This window comes from Stenella coeruleoalba, assembly GCF_951394435.1.
Source record: "Stenella coeruleoalba genome assembly, chromosome: 8".
NCBI classification, from domain to species: Eukaryota; Metazoa; Chordata; class Mammalia; order Artiodactyla; family Delphinidae; genus Stenella; species Stenella coeruleoalba.
Window position 1 is genome coordinate 43,801,121 of NC_137154.1, and position 19,073 is coordinate 43,820,193.

The 19,073-nt window shown below is 46.5% G+C and overlaps 1 protein-coding gene across 4 annotated transcripts in view; it reads left to right on the forward strand.

The window, feature by feature from the left end:
* Positions 1 to 19,073, forward strand: part of GALNT18 (polypeptide N-acetylgalactosaminyltransferase 18) — a 547,599-nt gene that overhangs the window by 177,186 nt on the left and 351,340 nt on the right. For 3 of the 4 annotated variants that reach the window (XM_079929173.1, XM_079929176.1, XM_079929174.1), the window contains exons 2-4: positions 13,024 to 13,120; positions 16,217 to 16,412; positions 16,802 to 18,052. In XM_079929173.1, coding sequence (XP_079785299.1) covers positions 17,818 to 18,052 — 235 coding nt within the window. In that variant the 5' untranslated portion in view covers positions 13,024 to 13,120; positions 16,217 to 16,412; positions 16,802 to 17,817. Of the gene's footprint in view, positions 1 to 5,036; positions 5,156 to 13,023; positions 13,121 to 16,216; positions 16,413 to 16,801; positions 18,053 to 19,073 lie in introns of those variants that run through there. The other variant, XM_079929175.1, reaches the window with a different exon arrangement.

Consider the following 19,073-nt stretch of genomic DNA (forward strand, 5'->3'; position numbering starts at 1 on the left):
TGTATCCACAATTATAACAAAAACCATCAGTAAGTTTACTGGGAAACATCTTTGCATAGAACTCTTTCCAGGCGCAGTAGGGGTACTAGTTGACTACAACAGTCAGGCAAGCAGTGACTCTAAAGAGAGGACACATATTTTCATTTGTGTCTCAGGGAAATAGAGACAGTTAGGGACAGCTTGTGACAAGTCTCACCTTGTCAGAGTGCAGCTGTCAACTTTGGCAAATAAGTCTGTTCTGATGGCTGTGGTAAGTGAAAGTATGCATGGTAAAGAAAAAGTGGGTCACCATTTTGAGATCCCAAAATTGACATACAATTTTATGTGAAAGTAAATCTCTGTGGGAGGGGTACCCATCAAACTAAGAGAAGCTCATGAAAATGAAGTAAAGTCAAAATATGTAAAGAGGGTAGGGAAGATAGCTGGAGTGTTGGAAGAATCTGTGCAGAATCATAGACTTCTGATTGGAAGGGTCCTCAGAAATGAAATTTTCAATTTTTTTAGCCTTTGGACCCATTTGTCAAACAAAACCTTATGTAGAATTTGTGTATGAGTGTGTGTGTGTGTATTAGTCAGGATAGGCTAGGATCCATGTAGTGAAAAATGACCTCCTAAATTTATCAGCTGTTACAAAAGGCTTTTCTTGTTCCTGTTGTATGTCTGACATAGATGGGCTTGGGCTCAGATCACAGCTCCTCACTCCAGGACTCCAGTGGACAGCGTGGCCACCATCTCCAACATTGCTGGTTGCCATGGCAGAAGAAAAGAAACAACTCTGAAGAGTATTGCATTGGTAACTAAATGCTCTGATTTGACAGCGACCCACAGCACTTCTACTCAGGTCACATGGATCAAAACCAGCCCTGTGATCCTACCCAACCACAAAGAGGCACAGAAGTGCAATCTTACCATATGCACAGAAGGCATTTCCTAGTTAAAAAAAACTAAACAAACCACCATTGACTATCACAGTGAGTGAGCGTGTGTGTGTGTGTGTGTGTGTGTGTGTGTGTGTGCTCTCCCTCATCTCCAATGTTATCTCTAGTTACCTCCAAGGAACTCCTAGACTCCATGAAAAGTCATTTGATAAATATTTGAGTCAGATCCCTTATTTTATAAATGAGGAAATCGAGGTCACTTTGCTTAGTTAAGGTCAAGCAGTATCAAAACCTGGGCCAGAGTGGAGGTCTCTTGGCTCTCAATTGAAGACTATTCCCATTTAAGATCAGAAGATGGTGTGTATGTGTGTGTGTGTGTGTGTGTGTGTGACAGAGAGAGAGAGGGAGAGAGAGAAAATGGTGATTCAAGAGTTAAATGTAGACAAAGACTCATTCTGAAAGGATGTGAACTTGAGGAAGTTTTCCTTGAAGGCTTGCCATGCATTTCAAATGACAAATAGGTGCGGTAAAAACATTATATTTGCTCTGATTACCCAGGGGATGCTGGTCAATATAAAGAGTTTTTGAAGAAAACAGCAACTGATGATGAAATGTGGTGTTTCTAATGTAGTGAGGAAACCAAGCAGAAATCACTAACTTTGCTGAGACCTGGGAGAAATACTCATGTCGAGGTCACAAGTGAGGAGGGCATCGGTCGATTTCACTCAAGTCAAGGGCATTGTACAGGGAACGTTTATGCCACAAGATTAAGCAGTTCCATTGGGTTCAACAAACAGCAGCCATGACCCACTCTGTTCCCAGCACAGTGTTAAGTGTCAGGAATCCAAAGGCAAATAGCACACAGTCAACAGAAGAAATGGTGAGACCTGCACTTAGACGCAGAGAAGTAGTGGAAGATACAGGACTTTTAGACAATTAATATGTGTGTGTTGGGCGGGGGGTAGGGGAGGGTGAAGGAAAGGAGCATCTAGAATGACTTCAAGTTTGCCTTTTTCTAGGGTTTCTCATTGGGCATTTGGGACAGGACCATTCATTAGGCAGATCGATCCCATCTACAGCAGGACATGTAGCCTTTCATTCTCACACTCCACACTGCAGCCTGAATAATCTCTATCTCTCTAAACATACAAATATTATCCCATCCACTCCCCACCTGACTCCCTCGTTGCCTACTAATTTCCTCTGGGAAAGTTAGGTATAACATGAGGTTGTCCCAAATCCGGCCCCTTCCTGTATTTCCGCTCTCATTTCTCTCCACTTTCTCCTTTGCCCTTCATTTCCCACACCTATGATCCGAATGCACGAGTTGACTCACAGCTCTCTCGGTGCCTCACGCTATTTCCCATCTCTGTGCTTTTGAATACGCTATTCTCTTTGTCTGGACAGTCTCCCTTGTCCTCCTGGTGAAATCCTATTCCCACTGACTCTTTCCTTGTGATCATGAGTCAGTACGTGGCTTTAGTTTATCCTGATCATACCGCTTGCAATTATTTGTTTACTTGGAGGAAACTGTAGCGTGTGGTGCTACTAGCTCAGGTTCTGGATAGATTATATGAATTTGTCCCACTTCACCATTTAGCAGCGGCACACTACTCGGACTCTCTGAATCTCAGCGTGTGCTTCTGTAAAATGAGAATAATAATAGTAATAGTGTCTCCTGCTTAGATTTATTCAGAGGATTAAGATATAAAGCAACTATACTCCAATAAAGATGTTAAAAAAAAAGATAATGCAAGGAAAATACTGGCTAACCAAAGCTATTAGCTACCATGATCATGGTTATGATGATGAGTATTATTTGTATATTTCCTCTCCAGACTTTGAACTCCTTGGGGGAGGGTCTGTTGTTTTATGCAACTTTATATTCTTAGTTCTTATCCTGGTGCCAGGCAAATAGGAGGTCCTCCATATATTTCTGAATGAGTCAATCAGGAAAATGTTACATTGTGCTCAGTAAGTGATTAGTTTAAACTGGCAGGAAAATGTCACATATGTTTTAGGATTTGAAAAAGACAAAAAATTTTCCTTGAAGGGTTTGTTTCATTTTTTTGGAAACCTCATTGATGCGAACCTGACAGTTTCTTGACGGTGCCAGAGCAGAGGACCTCACATCCTTACACACTGGAGAAGAATGTGGGGACTGGAGTAACATGGGTTTGCCATCAGCCCCAACAGGTTCCCATCCAGGCTTTGCTACATTCTGGTTACAGGATCTCATACTGGTTACCTAAACTGTGTGAGCATCAGTCCCCTTAGCTGTAGAGTGGTGGCAAATCACTCATCAATCGATCAATCTTGTTGGACTGTTTCGATTAGAACTGGTAAACCATAGCTCTAGCACTTAGTAGGTGCTCATTAAATGTTAGTTATTTCCACTTGCATTGCCGGGTGAATGATTTCTTATAAGCTTGTGAGTAACTTGGAGGTAGGGATACAAGGTCAATGTAAGTCAGGCATCTTTGGGTGGCAAGGACACCCATTCACTGAAGCTTGACTGGGATTCAGGGGAATCTCATGAAATGCAATTGTAGAAGCTCTCTCTCTCTCTCTTTCTCTTTCTCCTTCATTCTTCTCTGTTCAACAATATTCTCTATTTCATCTGCTTCCACATGGCCTGTCCAAAAATGGTGGTCTTATCTCCCGACTACATAACACTACCCTCCTTTACTCCCGACCACTAACTGATTCAGTCTTTTGTGTCTCAATCACAGATTCTTGGGAGAGAGAATCTGATTGGGCTAACTTCCAGCCAAGAGGTACCCAGCCCTTGTTCAATCAACTTTGCCAGAAGTGGGGCTGAGAGTGCTGGGAGAAGCAGGGTGGCAGGATACACCTGCCAGGGCTGAGGGTTTCTCTAAGAAGAGAGTGTGGGTGCCTCTGGTACAATGTCCTATCCTCTCAGGTTTTGTATCCTTTTAGTGTTCAGTGGAAGAGAGAGGAACAAGGAGGGAGAGATGGGATTTCGTGGCAGAGCAAAAGTGGCCATAATGCTCTCTAACTTTTTTTCTTCCTCTGGGTGTGGCACATGCTTCCTTCCTTGTTTTTTATTTGTGTTGTTATTATTTTCATTTGTTTTCAACCCCTTCTGTGTTGCCACCAGAAACCCCAGTTTTTTTTCTTTTTTTTTTTCTTTTTTTTTTTTAGAAACCCCAGTTTTGATGGGATCCAAAGAAGTCCTGTCACCTGCCTCTCAATTCTGGTATTCTCTGGGTCAATCCCTTGAAGGGGGTCATTAGCATAAACCCCAGGCTGGAGATTAATTAATCAAGTAATTATGAAGAAAGTGAGGTTACAGATGTCAGCAACATCTAAGACAACAGGGAGTCTTCTTCCCTTCCTGTGACTCTCAATGGTAGAGTCCCCTCACCCCTCTTCCGCCATTACTGACCATGTAAATTACACCTTAATATGTGTGATGGCCCTGAATCTATAGTCATGACCTGTGATCTGAGACACCATCAGCTAAGGAGGCTGTCAGCGGGGAGCAAGGTCTCCACCTAGGAGCCTGGGAGGCCAAGAGTCAAGGAACTGGAGTGCCAGGGGCAGGAATATCCAGCAGGAAGGGAGCTTGTGCTGGGCTGCAAGACCTTTAGGCAGGAAGGGCTGGGACAGGGGCTGGCAGTGGTCCTTTGAGCAAGACGACAAGCCTCCACCTTAAAAACTCAATCCTAAGGGTAAGCATTCTGTGCTGCTTCTTATTTGCTTGCTTTCTCATATGCCCCAATAGTAAAAGATTTATGGTTTCTTTTCTTTATTTCTTTTCCCTTTTTTTCCCCCAACATTCAACCCACTGGCACAGAGAGTGAAAATCCTTAAGCCTAAAGTTGACTGGAATCAGGACCGGCTGTCCCTATCAGCTGCTGGACTGCTCTTCAGGGAGGCTTGGAAGGTTCCAGCGAAAGCCCTGCCTTTGAACCAGAATCCCTCTGCCGCCGTCTGCACGCGGATCCTTTGCAACGGAGACAGAAATCTTTGTTCTCCATGAACAACAGAGCAGCGCTCTTATTGGGCCCTTCCCTCTGCTGAGAATCCCGAGTAGCGCCTCGTCATCTCTGAATGCACCGTGATGCTTTAATGTCTGGCAGAGCATGAATTGTAAACACGTCATTAGACTTAAAGGCTGCCCCGAGATTGTGGCTAGGGGAGAAGGCCCTGAAGGAAAGAGGAGTCTGGCTGAAAATGAGCTCTGAATAATTTATCACGAATTGAAAAGTCAATACCTTAAGTGAGGCGCGGTGAAGCTCGGAAACTCAGAGGTAAATACGGCAAGGATGTAATTTTTGAGAGAATGGTATCAAAAGGGATGGCCCTTGGGAAGAAGCAGGAGGCAGAGAGACCCTGGCTGAGGGCGGGCTGACTCCCACCAAGGCTGGGATGGGGGTGGGGCGCAAAAGGAGACGTAGAGTAGAGGCTGCCTGCAAGGCCACTGCATATTACCTGGCAGAGAGGTGAGGGCAGAGAAGAGCCGGGGAATGATCGAGAAAAAATGAGTGATGTGAAGTAGGAGATCCAAGAAGACCTGAGCAGTGGGCACAGGAAGGCTTCCTGGAGGAGGGAAGACCCAGCTCTGAAAGGGAGGATTTGATGAAGGGAAGGGATGCGAAGGGAATTTCATCAGACAAGTTGTTAAGGTGCAGCAGAGGAAAGCTGAAGAGGCTGGTTGAAGAACGCCATGTGGAAGAATGGAAATGCGCTCAAGTTTCAAATGGGAGCCCCTGCAGATTCTTAGGCGGGACACTGACGTGCATTTAGTAACTCAGCAAACATTCAGCAATAATTGAGTCGCTATGTTCCAGATTCCGTGCTCAGTACGCTGCATGCCATGGTAAGTGCGAGACAGGCGTGGCCCCTCACCTCACGGGAATTAACACTTTGGTGAGGAAAACAGATAATCAAAAAAACAGTAATCACATTTATCATGCTAAGTGCTCTGTCTGCGCCATGTCAACCCTCACTGTGGGGTGAAGAGGCCGGTGAAATAATTATCTCCATTTTGTAGATAAAGACACTGAGACTGAGAGAGGTTAAGTAATTCACCTAAGGCAACCCAGCTAGTAAATGGTGGAGCTACAAATCTGCAATGCTATTATGCAGCTCTGATCTGGGGCTAAATGTTTGGATGGGGAAGTAGATGAAGCCGTGGGCCAATGCTGGATGCATGATTTTGTTCAGGGGCTTAGGGAGGCTCTAGAGGAAGGGGTTAAGATGAAACCTGTAAGATGAGCTGGGGGCATGTGGTGAGGTAAGAGTGACCTATCCAAGGGCCTGGAGGTGATGAAGGAGGAAAAGGGAGGAGAAGCCAGATCCGGCAGAGCTATCAGTGCTTATCAAAGGCCACAGGAAGGCCAGACTTCATTCCGAGGGCAATGAGAAGTGCTAAAGGTTTCTAAGACCAGAGGCATGGAGGGTATGTGTGTGAGAGAATTAGTTTTGCGTTTTTAGGAGATCACTCTTGCTCCTTTGTGGGGAATTGACGGGTGCGGCCAGGAGTGCAAGCGACTGGAGCAGTGAGAAAGTTGAGAACCAGGAAATAAGTGAACCAATAAATGTGTCAGACCCTTGGATACGTTATTCACGGGAGAGTCCCTCAGTCCCTTGCTTAAAGCCTTAAAAAAAAAGAAAAAAGGGCTTCCCTGGTGACGCAGTGGTTAAGAATCCACTTGCCAACGCAGGGGACACGGGTTCAAGCCCTGGTCCGGGAAGATCCCACATGCCGCGGAGCAACTAAGCCCGTGCACCACAACTACTGAGCCTGCGCCCTAGAGCCCACGAGCCACAACTGCTGAGCCCACAAGCCACAGCTACTGAAGCCCACGCGCCTAGAGCCTGCGCTCCGCAACAAGAGAAGCCACCACAGTGAGAAGCCCACGCACCTCAACGAAGAGTAGCCCCCACTTGCTGCAACTAGAGAAAGCCTGCGCGCAGCAATGAAGACCCAAAGCAGCCAAAAATAAATTAATTAATAAAAAACAAAAAAAGAAAAAAGCCTTTTTTCCCTCATTTACATCCAATTCTAATAATTCAGCTGTTTGTTTCCCCAATTTGTAACAGATTAAGAGTAACCATTTAAGAAAGAATTTGAGAGTGCCATGGTGCGGGGGGAACACTGGCAGTTGTGAAAAGTGGCAGCTTGATTGTAAGGAAAGACACATATTAAAAATATTAATAAACATTTAAATTGCTCTGCAGGTTGGGATTAGCCTATGGAAAGGCAGAGAGCCCTACCTCAACGCCATCCTCCCATTGTGAAGTCAGTACTTGGTAACTTTAGTGATTAATTTGAGTCAACAGCACAGGGTGTTGTTAAAAAGTAACCTCTCTTTAAAAAGTCAGGAAAAAACAGGAGGACTCCACATTCCTAGCAGCCCTTGCGAATGTCGGTGAGCCGATCTCAAGATGGCAGCGAAGCCTGGGGTTTAGTGTCCTGCTCCAGCGTCCAAGGCCAGCGCTGTGTCTCCCCGTCTAAGGGTGGCCATCCGAGGGTTGCTGGAATAGAGGGTCTGGAGCTTGGTCAAAGCCTCTGGACTCATCAGGGAACCTGGAACATGAGCTGAGGCGAACTGACAGTGGCTGTGGCAGCCATCGGCCTCCGCCTTCAGAAGTTCAGTGGGAACATTTTCTAGATTGCCGCAGCCTTTTAGGGATTTAGAAAAGGTCGCAGCTGCTAGGGAACTTACTCAGAGAAGTACAGGGTATAACATCCCTCAGCACCCGGACTTCAGGGTTTTACTTGAGCGAGGGCATGGCTCCAGCCCCTCACTAGGCCCCCTCGCTCTGCCATCATGGGCCCCGGCCCGCAATGAGTATGGGATGCCTTCTGTTGTAAGGACGTAGATCGGCTCTTCTCCAGTCTTGGACTGATGCCCTCCAGCACCCTGTACTCAGAGGTGGTGATACATAACCTTTCACAGTTGGCCATGTCAGATGCAGGCCCCAGGGTGCCTTGACTTACCTATTATCTTGCTGGAGTGGTTAGAAGTATGGCCAGGGAACTGAGATGATGGAAGACTAGTGCAGGACTTCTTCTAGTTCAGGTGCCTTCTTTTGTTGTTGTTAGTATAATTAATAGACTAAAAAAAGAAATTCCATTATCTGGTTAAGATCTGGGGGGCTGAAGTATGAAATAATACTGTCTGAAGAATGGGGAGGTCCCTTGGGTCTCAATTCTATAAGGACTTACATCCCCTAGTGCCTCTTCCAATTATTCTGGACTCCTGGCCTCCGCTTTACTGGAGACCTTTGGACTCCATCTGGGGGACCATTAGAAAAAAAATCTTCAGCAGAAGATAGTTGGGTAGGTCTGGGAGGCCAGCTCTGGACCTCAACCTTTTATACAGTTATGACATTCTGAGTAAGAACTATGACCATTGGAAGTGTGACTGTTGGAGCTCTGATGTCTCTTGCAGAACTTTTGCTAGCTTGAGTTTTAGGTATTATTTTTGTTATGATAAATAGAATTTTTTCATTGTTTTCAAATTTTCAGCAAATTTGAAGTGCTGAAAAGCAATTGGTTTCTGTTTATTGATCATATATCCAAGAACTTGTTCAGTTACCTTATTTACTTGTTTATTTATCTATTTCTTTTTAATTGAAGTATAATTGACTTACAAAATTATATTAGTTTCAGGTGTACAACATAGAGATCTGATATTTTTATAAATTACAAAATCTTTACTATGATAAGTCTAGTTACCATCTGTCACCATACAAAGTTCTTACAATATTAATGACTATATTCCCTATGCTGCACATTACAGTTGCATGTAATGGGATTTGTTCCATTTGTAACTGGAATTTTTTACCTCTTGATCTCCCTCACCTATTTCACCTATCTGTCTCCTCCCCTCCCCTCTGGCAGCCAACAGTTTGTTTTCTGTGTCTATGGGTCTTTTCTGTTATTTTTGTTTGTTTGTTTTGTTTTTTAGATTCCACATATAAGTGAAATTATATGGTATTTATCTTTCTCTGACTTATTTCACTTAGCATAATACCCTCTAGGTCCATCCATGTTGTGGCAAGATTTCATTCTCTTTTATGGCTGAGTAATATTCCATTTTATTTATATATCACATCTTTTTTATCCATTCATCTAGCAATTGATGCTTAGGTTGCTTCCATATCTTTGCTATTGTAAGTAATGCTGCAATGAACATATATCTTTTTGAATTTGTTTTATGTTGTCTTTGGAAGAATACCCAGAAATGGAATTGCTGGATTATATGGTAATTCTGTCAAGCTACTTGGGAACACAGAATAAGCACTCTATTCTGGAGTCTGTCAGCTCCCTCATCGTGCTTGCAAGTGCCTGGATAAGGGATTCCATGCACCGTGGAGAATGACTAGTAAATACCTAGATGCACTTTGGATTCGGACTCTGTCAGAAGAGTGATTATATTGGTATCTGCAAATACATACTGCCACATCAGCCTATCCATTGGCACCTGCTGAGGCTGTTTTATCTGGAATCATCTATCTGAGTACTTTGTACTTTTGTGCATCTGCATTTGTCTTGGAACCAAGTTTATGGAAGTCTTGTGATGACAGATTCCACAGTTCTCTGAGGAGGGCCTCTGGGTGTGTTGCAAATGCAGGCTGTCCCCAGCTCTGGTCTCTGGCTCTGTCACAAGAAGCAGATTGTTGACTCTCTCCCAGCTGCTTCTTGCCACTTGCAATTTGTGCGTTCTACCAAAATCGCTCTGTTCTGAACAAGCCAGTCGCCTCACTGTGGTGAGGAGGTTGTGTGTCTGCTGAATGTTTTATTTACCATCTGGCTGGCAGCAAAGCACAGAACATACTTATGGACCAGTAATGCTCGAGACCATCACATACCAGTCCTGAAAAGGTCACTGGCTTCTCCTTATGCCTGACTGGCACCAGCAATCCCTCACACAGGTCCTGTGCTATTCCTTTGAGGCTTTGGGAAGGAGGGCTCTGTGCTGTGAAGCAGCTCAAGGAGGTTTCTATCTTTTGAACCAGGCATGAGGGGAGCCTCCAGGCATTTTCTAAGAAGAGGGGCATTTCGCCATCTCATTTCTTCTGCCTTCCTGAAGCCCACATGAGTTAGCAGGAAAGCACCTTTCATGGGTTTGAGGAAATCTGTGACTGTACTTCTGCTATCAGTAGGGGCTCAATCAATGTGACTTCCCTTTCCCCCACTTCACCAGCCAGATTCTTTCCTTTGGAAAGGGGGGATTTAGTAGCTCTTTCCCTTGCTCAGGGGACAACATCCCATTAGGGTTTGACAGTGTTTCTGTTTTTAGCAGTCCTCTTTGAGATGAAGATACTTCCAAGAGGTCTCTCACTTTGGATTTTTCTTTTTTTTCCTTTTTTTATTGAGATCTTAATCAGCCAGTTATTCCTTCACTGAAGACAGATGTTCCTTAACAGATACCCAGGAGGGATGTGGTATATGGAAAGAGTACTGGACTTGGAGTCAGAAGCCCTCTACTACTTTTACTTATTAATGTTTGCCTTAAATACAGTTTCCTCATCTGGAAAATAGGCATGATAATAACTTACCTTATGGGGTGGTTGTGAAGATTAAGACAAGATATGTGTGAACAGTGCTCTGTGGATTGAACAGTACTTGTATACCCTACCTGCCTTAGAAGTCTAGGTGGTCAAACAAGACACATCGCTATTCTGCATAGTTTTACTTGGTTACTTATATAAATTGTATAGAGAACTGATACTTATCCCTTTAAGTAATAAAACATTAAAAACGTATATTTAGTCCTTGGGCTACAGAAGAGTTAGGTTCCTCAATATATGCTATAAAATATGTGTAGTTATGAACTGGAAATGAAATACCATAATTAATTATCTAAATAAAAGCGTTAAGTACTATGAAAACTAACATTTGTTGAATGCTTACCACAGACTCAGTACCAAGCTTTACAAATAGTATTTCATCTAATCTTCACAACAGCCCTATGAGGTAGATACTACATTTTACAGATGAGGTTACTGAGATATAGAAACTTAAGCAACTTGCCCCGATTCACAAAACTAGTAAATGGCAGATCTAGAATTGAAACCCAAGCCTGTCTGATTACCTGTGTATAACCATCATGCTCTATTGCTTCCCTAATCAACGTATCTCCTACTGAGCATCGTTTTAAAGAGCAGGAAGGGGGGCTTCCCTGGTGGCACAGTGGTTGAGAGTCCGCCTGCCAATGCAGGGGACACGGGTTCGTGCCCCGGTCTGGGAAGATCCCACATGCCGTGGAGCGGCTGGGCCCGTGAGCCATGGCCGCTGAGCCTGCGTGTTCGGAGCCTGTGCTCCACAACGGGAGAGGCCACAACAGTGAGAGGCCTGCGTACCGCAAATAAAGAAAGAAAGAAAGAAAATAATAATACAGAGCAGGAAGCCGAATGTTTTACCGCATCTCCACTCGCAGGCAACATAATGTTATTTATGTAAAATACACAAAAGTAAGAAATGGCTCTGAGTGAGCAAAAGAAAGAGGTGGTGGTTGATAACATTCCTGCTTTCACTACATGGTGAAAGTAGTCCCGTACCTTGATGATCCTTTCATTTTTGTTCAATAGGAAACACCTACAACTAGTATATGTAGCTCAAGAATTGTGTGTGTGTGTGTGTGTGTGTGTGTGTGTGTGTGTGTGTGCATGTTTTTATATTTGTTCCATTCAGGGAAAATCTTCCTCCTACGGTATTGCTCTCTTCCCTATGGCCATAAACCATAAAGGATGGCCATTTTTCTGATGATGAAAAATCATCATCGTGAATGTCAAAGGTTGAGTTATGTTTGGTATGTTGTGCTCAAAGCCTACCAGTGTAAGGCTGGGCTGAGGTGTAATTTTTTTTTTTTTAATAAATTTATTTATTTTATTTTATTTATTTTTGGCTGTGTTGGGTCTTTGTTGCTGTGCATGGGGTTTCTCTAGTTGCTGAGAGCAGGGGCTACTCTTTGTTGCGGTGCGTGGGCCTCTTACTGTGGTGGCCTCTCTCGTCGTGGAGCACGGGCTCTAGGCACGTGGGCCTCAGTAGCTGCAGCACGTGGGCTCAGTAGTTGTGGCTCGCGGGCTCAGTAGTTGTGGCTCGCGGGCTCTTGAGCGCAGACCCAGTAGTTGTAGCGCACGGGGCCCAGCCACTCTGCAGCATGTGGGATCTTCCTGGACCAGGGCTCGAACTCGTGTCCCCCTGCATTGGCAGGCAGACTCTCAACCACTGCACCACCAGGGAAGCCCTGAGGTGTAATTATTATCCCTCTTTTACAGATTGGGAAACGGGCTTAGAGTACCTACAAGACTAGCTCAGGTCACAAAGCAGATGGCAACCAGTGTGAAGCAGATTTTTTAGCACAACAAAAGGAATTATTTTTTAAATTAAAAAAATAATAATTTGAATTTCAGAAGTATAACATTAAGAAGTATTCATTATAAAAATTCAGATGTTACAGATGAACTGGGTAAGAAGTTCAGCAGTTGATCACTACCCTTAATCATGGTTCTTTTCCCAAAGAAAGCCTATGGTTAATAGTTTCATGTGTATTTCTTCTCAGATTTTATTGTCTGTGTGACTCATCTGAGGATTTTGTTACAATGCAGATTCTGATTCAGTAGATGTGGGATGGGCCTAATACTCTGCGTTTCTAATAAGCACCCAACTGGTCCATGGACCACACTTTGAGTACAAGGTCATAGGGCATGTGCATTTTAAATTTCATCATTACTGCCAAACTGCATCCCAAAGTGATTGTACCAGTTACACTTTCATCAGCAGGATATATGAGTACTTATTTCTCTTATACTCTCTCTCTAATACTTGAAAATCATCTCCTTAAATTTGTCAATCTGATAGGTGAGATATGGTGCCTATATTTAAAAAATGTATTTCCTGATTTTTTTAACATCTTTATGGGAGTATAATTGTTTTACATTGTTGTGTTTGTATTTCCTGATTTTTAACAAATTTAAGCATCCTTTCACATGTGTATTGGATATTTATACTTTCTCTTTAGTTAATTCCTTGTTCATATTTTTGACCCATTTTCCATTTGGATACTTTTGCCTCTTTATTTTGTTGGTTTATATGAATTCTTTATATATTCTGCATATCAGTCCTTGGTCTACTAACTATCTTGCAAATATTTTCCTCTAGGTCTAAAGAACAAATTCCACTCAGCAGAGCTGTCCAGTGATTGAATGGAAGCAGAGCTGTTCGGAAGTTGCCTGATCACTTATTTGGGAGGAATTTGGTATGTCTATCAACTGCTTGTGCCTTTCTCTTTCATATTAATATAGTATATCAGTTAAGAGCTTATCAGACTGTGTTACAGTTGTTTATCGGCCTCTTCCACTAAACAATGATCTCCTTGAGGGAACGGGTGCAGGTCTGTAAGTCATCTCTGTGTTACCAGCAGCCAGCGTTGGGTCTAGCACAGAACAGGCACTCAGAAATACTTAGTGGATGAATAAGTAGACAGATGGTTAGATTCCAGTGAGTGTCTGCCCTGTGATTCAGCTAGGAGTTGCTTTGGGTCCTTCAACAAGGTGAAAGAGGAGGAGCCAAGAGTCAGTTTCTAGGACCTTTTTCTCCTAGTTAGAGGAAAGTTCTTTCTGGGTGGCTTGTCTCTCTTTTTGTTGACCTTTCACATACCTTGGTGCTCAGAGATGGTAAAAATAACAATAGCCAATACTTATACAGTGCCTTCAATGTGCTTTATATACATGAGTTCAGCTGATGCTCACAACATCCCTGTTAGGAGGAGGTAGGTATTATTATTATTATTCCCATTTTACAGATTAAGAGACCAAGGCACAGAGAGGTTAAGTAATTTGCCCAAGATCATACTAGTACATGGCAGACCTGGAATATGAATCCAGCTCTCTGGATTCCTTAGTCTATGCTCAAGAGACGACATGTGAAAAATACTAGGCCTGACACAATGTGAGTACTAAACAAATATTCCTCACTTTGTTCACCATCCAGCCCTCAGAAGTGTGCCTTTTCTGTCAATAGCATCTCACTCCTGTGGCTTGGCAGAATCCAGTCTTGGACCTATCGTTTCTCTGCAGCCTTTGTCTCTGAAACTTGCATCCCTCCGTGCTGGAAGCCCTGCTAGTAATCCCTGTTCTCCTAGGGATCTGGAAAACCCACTTCCCATGCAGCCAGGCCAGGGACTGAGACTTTCCACTGTCAAGGCTCATTTTCCCCTGTAGCCCCCAAATCCCAGTTGGCACCTCTGGCCCCAAGGCTTTGCATAGTGCTGCCATCTGGTGGGTATAGTTGACCACTGACACCACTCTCTGATGAGTGACTTGCCATTGGCCAAGATTGGTCCCCTGCTCCTCTTTAGCCCTCAAGTCAGGGTACCCCACTCAGAATGTCATCAACTAGGAGTTAAATTCCATGAATGACTGGCTTTTCCAACCCTGGTATCAGAGATGTTCTGAATGTAGCCAGTATTGGTGGGATGATAGAGTGGCTATACTTGTGGGTAATAAGTCCTACTTGCCCACCCCCCAAATCACCTCAAGAGGGCAGCTGCCTACCCCGTGTAAAAGATGGGTAAAATCCAAAGGTTGTGCTGCAAAGACCCTATCAAGGATCTCTAGCCACTTGTGTAGATTCTTCAAGGTACCCACTTTCCTCTTGCAGCAGTAGAAGGAGACCCTAGGTTCAGATTCTAGGCATAAGTTGAAAGAAATATATTGTACTAGAGTCTCTGCTAGGCCCATTCACATCCATTATCTGATTAACTTCACAGTGATCCCCTGATGACTTTTAGCAGCTTTCCAGGCTCAGAAAAGAGGGCCATCTTGAGACTGTGAGACTTAGTTTATATCCACATGTTTGCAGTAAACTGGGCAGGGCCCAGGGCAACTGGTCATTCAGACAGAACCTCAGGGGCTCCATAATTACTTATTGGATTGAATGTCATTGAAATGAGGGTCAAAGAAATGAATCTTTACGCAGGCATTATTTATAGGAGGGCTTCCATAGAGGCTAACTCTTTTCTGTCCTCGTGACTGTGAAATCTTTCTGGGTTAAGTCTTTGTGTTCCCATCCAATTCACTTGTTTAAAAACAAGGAATTAGGGGTCTTGAGTGGGAATTAGGGGGTCCTGGGGGCAAAAGTCCCTGAAACCAGCTGTCCATTTGAACATCCTATCAACCTATGCAGATCACTGCCCTGCTGATGGTGAAGACAGACATTATAAATGGAAAGTCAATGTGCTGGAGCTCAGCTAGGCAAGACAAGCACCTTGCTGCCTAAAGTTTTAGTACCTTTTAACTTCCATTAGGGGAGAGAGAACTGCTATTGGTCGGTGGGGAAACAAAGTATTGCTAAACAGCAAATGGAGTTCAAGGAACCCCATAGAGTTCACCATATCCTGTAAGGAAACCTCACATGCCTGAGCACCCACTGTGCCCCCTGCACTAATGAAACCCTTTCTGGTGCATTCTCTCTTTTAATCTTCACAACCAGTTCTTCAGCAAGCATTGTTTCCATTTGACATAAGGGGAAACTGAACCCCATTGGTGTTTTGAAACTCGTCCAAGCTCACATCATTAATAAGTGGTGGATGTGGGATTAGAGTCGTGGAGACTGGTTGCACCCCCAGTGAATATTCTTTGAACTGCTCAGCTCCACCTTGTGACCTTTCAGAGAGAAGAGCCTGTTCCTCATTCTTCTTTTGTTGCATTCAGCCCCTCCACAATTATAAATATATGACAGGACCAGCTGGACCAAAATATAAGGTCACACAATCCACTTTTTCTCCTTGAACCTTATTTTTAAACTTTTTTTTTTCCATTAAGAATGTGAAAAATGAGTGTTGCTCCTCTCTGTCCAGCCTTGTGTGTGGGGGTTTAGGAAGATCCTGGGAAGAGCTGAACTTCCAGGCCTCCTCCTGGGAGAGAGTATGGAACAGAAGGAATAATTAGACCTTTGCCATTAGCTGTACTCAAGGCCATTGCTTGTAAATGCATCCAATCAGAAGAAAGTCCAGATCCTCCATTTGTGACCTGATTATACTTCCAGAGGAAAAGAAAGGGAGAGCAAGTTTTATTCCCTCATGGATGCAGATTTCTGTACCTTGACTTTTTTTCAGAAATAGTTTGTCCTTCCTTTTCGCATACATATTGACTCAAACATACTATCCTCCTCTACTCTCTATCCGACACACAGCTATTGTTCTCTTTCACAGCTATGGGTAAAGAGAAGTCTTCCAAGATCTCTAGTTGGTGTCTGTTTTCACAGCATCTTTTGGGAGTTATTGTAAGCAAAGCACTGGCTGATGGCCATAAAGTGCCCCTTCATTGGTTTTGTGCCTCCTGTCTTTCACCAGGGCAGTTCTCTGAATCCAGAAGACATCACATGAGGGAGCCACCTTGGGTCCCAGGACCACGGCTGGTTGGAGTGCTGGAACCCAAAGCGACATTCTTCAGGACAGGAAGATGCACTCCACAGACAGAGAAGAGGATAGAAATCTGTGTTTTTAAAAGTCTTTGTTTGAAGGAATTTTATTCAGGTTCTGAGAAGAAGTGAGTGTTCAGCAGAAGGGGATACCAGGAATAAATATTTGCTCTAATAACAAACAAAGTAGTGTCAGTCACTGGAGTCCAGCCATGCCCCTCTACTGTCAGGCACAGTTCTCTCCTCCCTACCGTCAATCACAAACAGCACGTACAGGGACTTAACAGTTCACAGAGGGCTTAAACCCCCAGGGATATTTCTGTGCAGGATCTCTATACATATTGGGATGAGCCTGGTCCCACGTAAATGACAACCGGGGTTACAAGACACAGTTTGTCCTGGGAGCCTCACAGACTTTAAAAAATCTAGCCAGGGGCCAAAATCTTTGAGGGGGATGGTAGTGGTGGTGGTCCAGAATATTTTAAGAGAGTCCTAACAGGGCTGGCTCCTTTGACAGCTGCCGAGTCTGGAGATACCCAGGAAGCCGGCTGACAGGGTGGAGGTTGAAGTGAGGCCAAAGAAGAAGTGGACGCCCACGGGGCCTGATCAAGGGCAAGACAGGACAGGCGATCCGGCCCACGCTTCCCTGGCCTCTCTGCGTCCTGGCAACCAGAAAAAGGGCCGAGGAGCCGGCCGGTGGGATCAGCGCGAGAAGCCCCGCGGCCGGGTGGAGTGAGGAGCGCTGAACCGAGCGACCTCCGGAAGACTGGAGGTTCCTGCGCAAGAGCAAGAGGTGGAATCCCCCTAGAGGTGGAATCTGCCGACCTAAGGCTGGGACTGGCGGCGCGCCCTCCCCGGGAGCCTCTGGTCCAGGGCAGCCTGCGCGGGCGCGGGCGGAGGCTGTGGAGCGTCCCTGGAGGGCGGGGGCCAAGGGCGGCCAGCAGGTGGGGCCGGGGGACCGGACTCCGCCCCCCGCGCCCTCCCAGTTGGTCTGCGACCGCCCAGCCCCGGCCCCTCTCCCGAGCCGGAGCGCGATTGGTGGCGGCGCTTGTCGCTCGGAGGGGGCCGGGCCGCTGTGTCCGCGGCTCTCCGTGCCGCCGCTGCCGCCGCCGCTATCCTTCTAGCAGCGCGGGCCGGTCGGACCGCCAAGGCAGTCGGCGCCCGGCGATGGGAAGCGGCGCAGCCGCGGACACAGGCTGAGGCAAAGTTTCCCAGACGTGCGTATCAGGGCGCGCGGCTGCAGACCACCCGCGACTGCTCCGAGAAGGGCTCGGAGATTTTTAATTTGGAAGAAAAAATCCACCTCATTTCCTTTGTCAAGCTCTCTCTCCGGGCGACCAGCGGCGGGAGCTCCAAACTTGGGCACCGCGGCTCCACCGCCAGCGGTCCGGGCTTTGGAGAACGTCGGGACTTAGGTGCTCGGGCGCCCGGCGGCCGGAGGCGTGCTAGGGGGTGTGAGCACAGCACAGGGGAGTCCGGGGTGCGCAAAGAGGAGGGGCCCCCGGGAGCTCTATATGGAGGAGGGAGCCCAGAATGGTGTGCACCAGAAAGACCAAAACTTTGGTGTCCACTTGCGTGATCCTGAGCGGCATGACCAACATCATTTGTCTGCTCTACGTGGGTTGGGTCACCAACTACATCGCCAGCGTGTATGTGCGGGGACAGGAGCCGGCACCCGACAAGAAGCTGGAGGAAGACAAAGGGGACACCTTGAAGATTATTGAACGGCTGGACCATCTGGAGAATGTCATCAAGCAGCATATCCAAGGTACGGACGCCCCGGGAAACTTGGGCCGCCCACGGGGCCAGGGAGTGCCCAGAGCGGTGCGGGGTGCGCTGGGGCTGGTAGGCATCTCTCGAGCGACTGCGGGGCTCTGAGTCCGCAGACGCTTGGGGGGCTTCGTGTACGCTCTTGCCTGAGAGCGGGACCCTCAGTGTCTGCGGCCCTGCGCGCTTCTCCAGGGCACACGTGTGTGCGCGGGGCTCCACGAGCGGGTGTGTGCAGCTCGCTGGCGGCGTGGTGGCGCGCTGCGCACGAGTCCCAGTGTGCGTGTGGCTACCGGCTGGTTGCTCGAGGGGTTGAACACAGGTCCAGTTCAAGGTGTGCGTACGTGTGACTGTTGGTGGGTGTACAAGGGAGCGCGCGCGGGCAATCGAGCTCATCTGGCCGCTGTAGGGCCTACGGCGAGATGCCCGAGCGGCCCCAGCCGTTGCCATTTAGGACCTACAGGCTGCGGGACGAGCCGGAGCTAGGAAGACTGCGCAGCTCCAGCCACGCCGTGAGCGGCCTGTAGGCTGTTGGAAGTGCAGGGGACTCTGTGGCTAGGAGGGCTGTCTGAACCTTAGCGGTCCCCACTCCCACCATTACCCGCGGGTCCAAGACCCTCTCCAGGAGCAGGTGTTGGCGCGGGGAAAAAGCATGGGAGCTTGGAGCTCTCTTCACTGCGGTGGTGCCTCCGGCCAGGACCGCGAGAACCCGCCCCGGGCTGCCGTGAAGGCCATTCCCTCCGGTAGCTCCACTTTCAGGCCCAGGGAGCGGCTGGGGCAGAGCAGACAGACCCGCGCGGGGTAGGTCTAGAGTCTAAGGCTGAACCGGGTGACTGCGCTCGAGGCCAGGGCTGGGACCAAGGGGAGGATGGGGTACGGAGCGCTCTTCCCAGGCGACCCTGTTCGATGAGCTGTCAGAGGCAGCGGATAGAGAGTTCTGGGCCCTGCCGGCCGTGTGTGCACACACATGCCCGTGTCTCACGTTCGCATTTCTCGTTTCTTCGCCTCTGCTCCACCTGTTT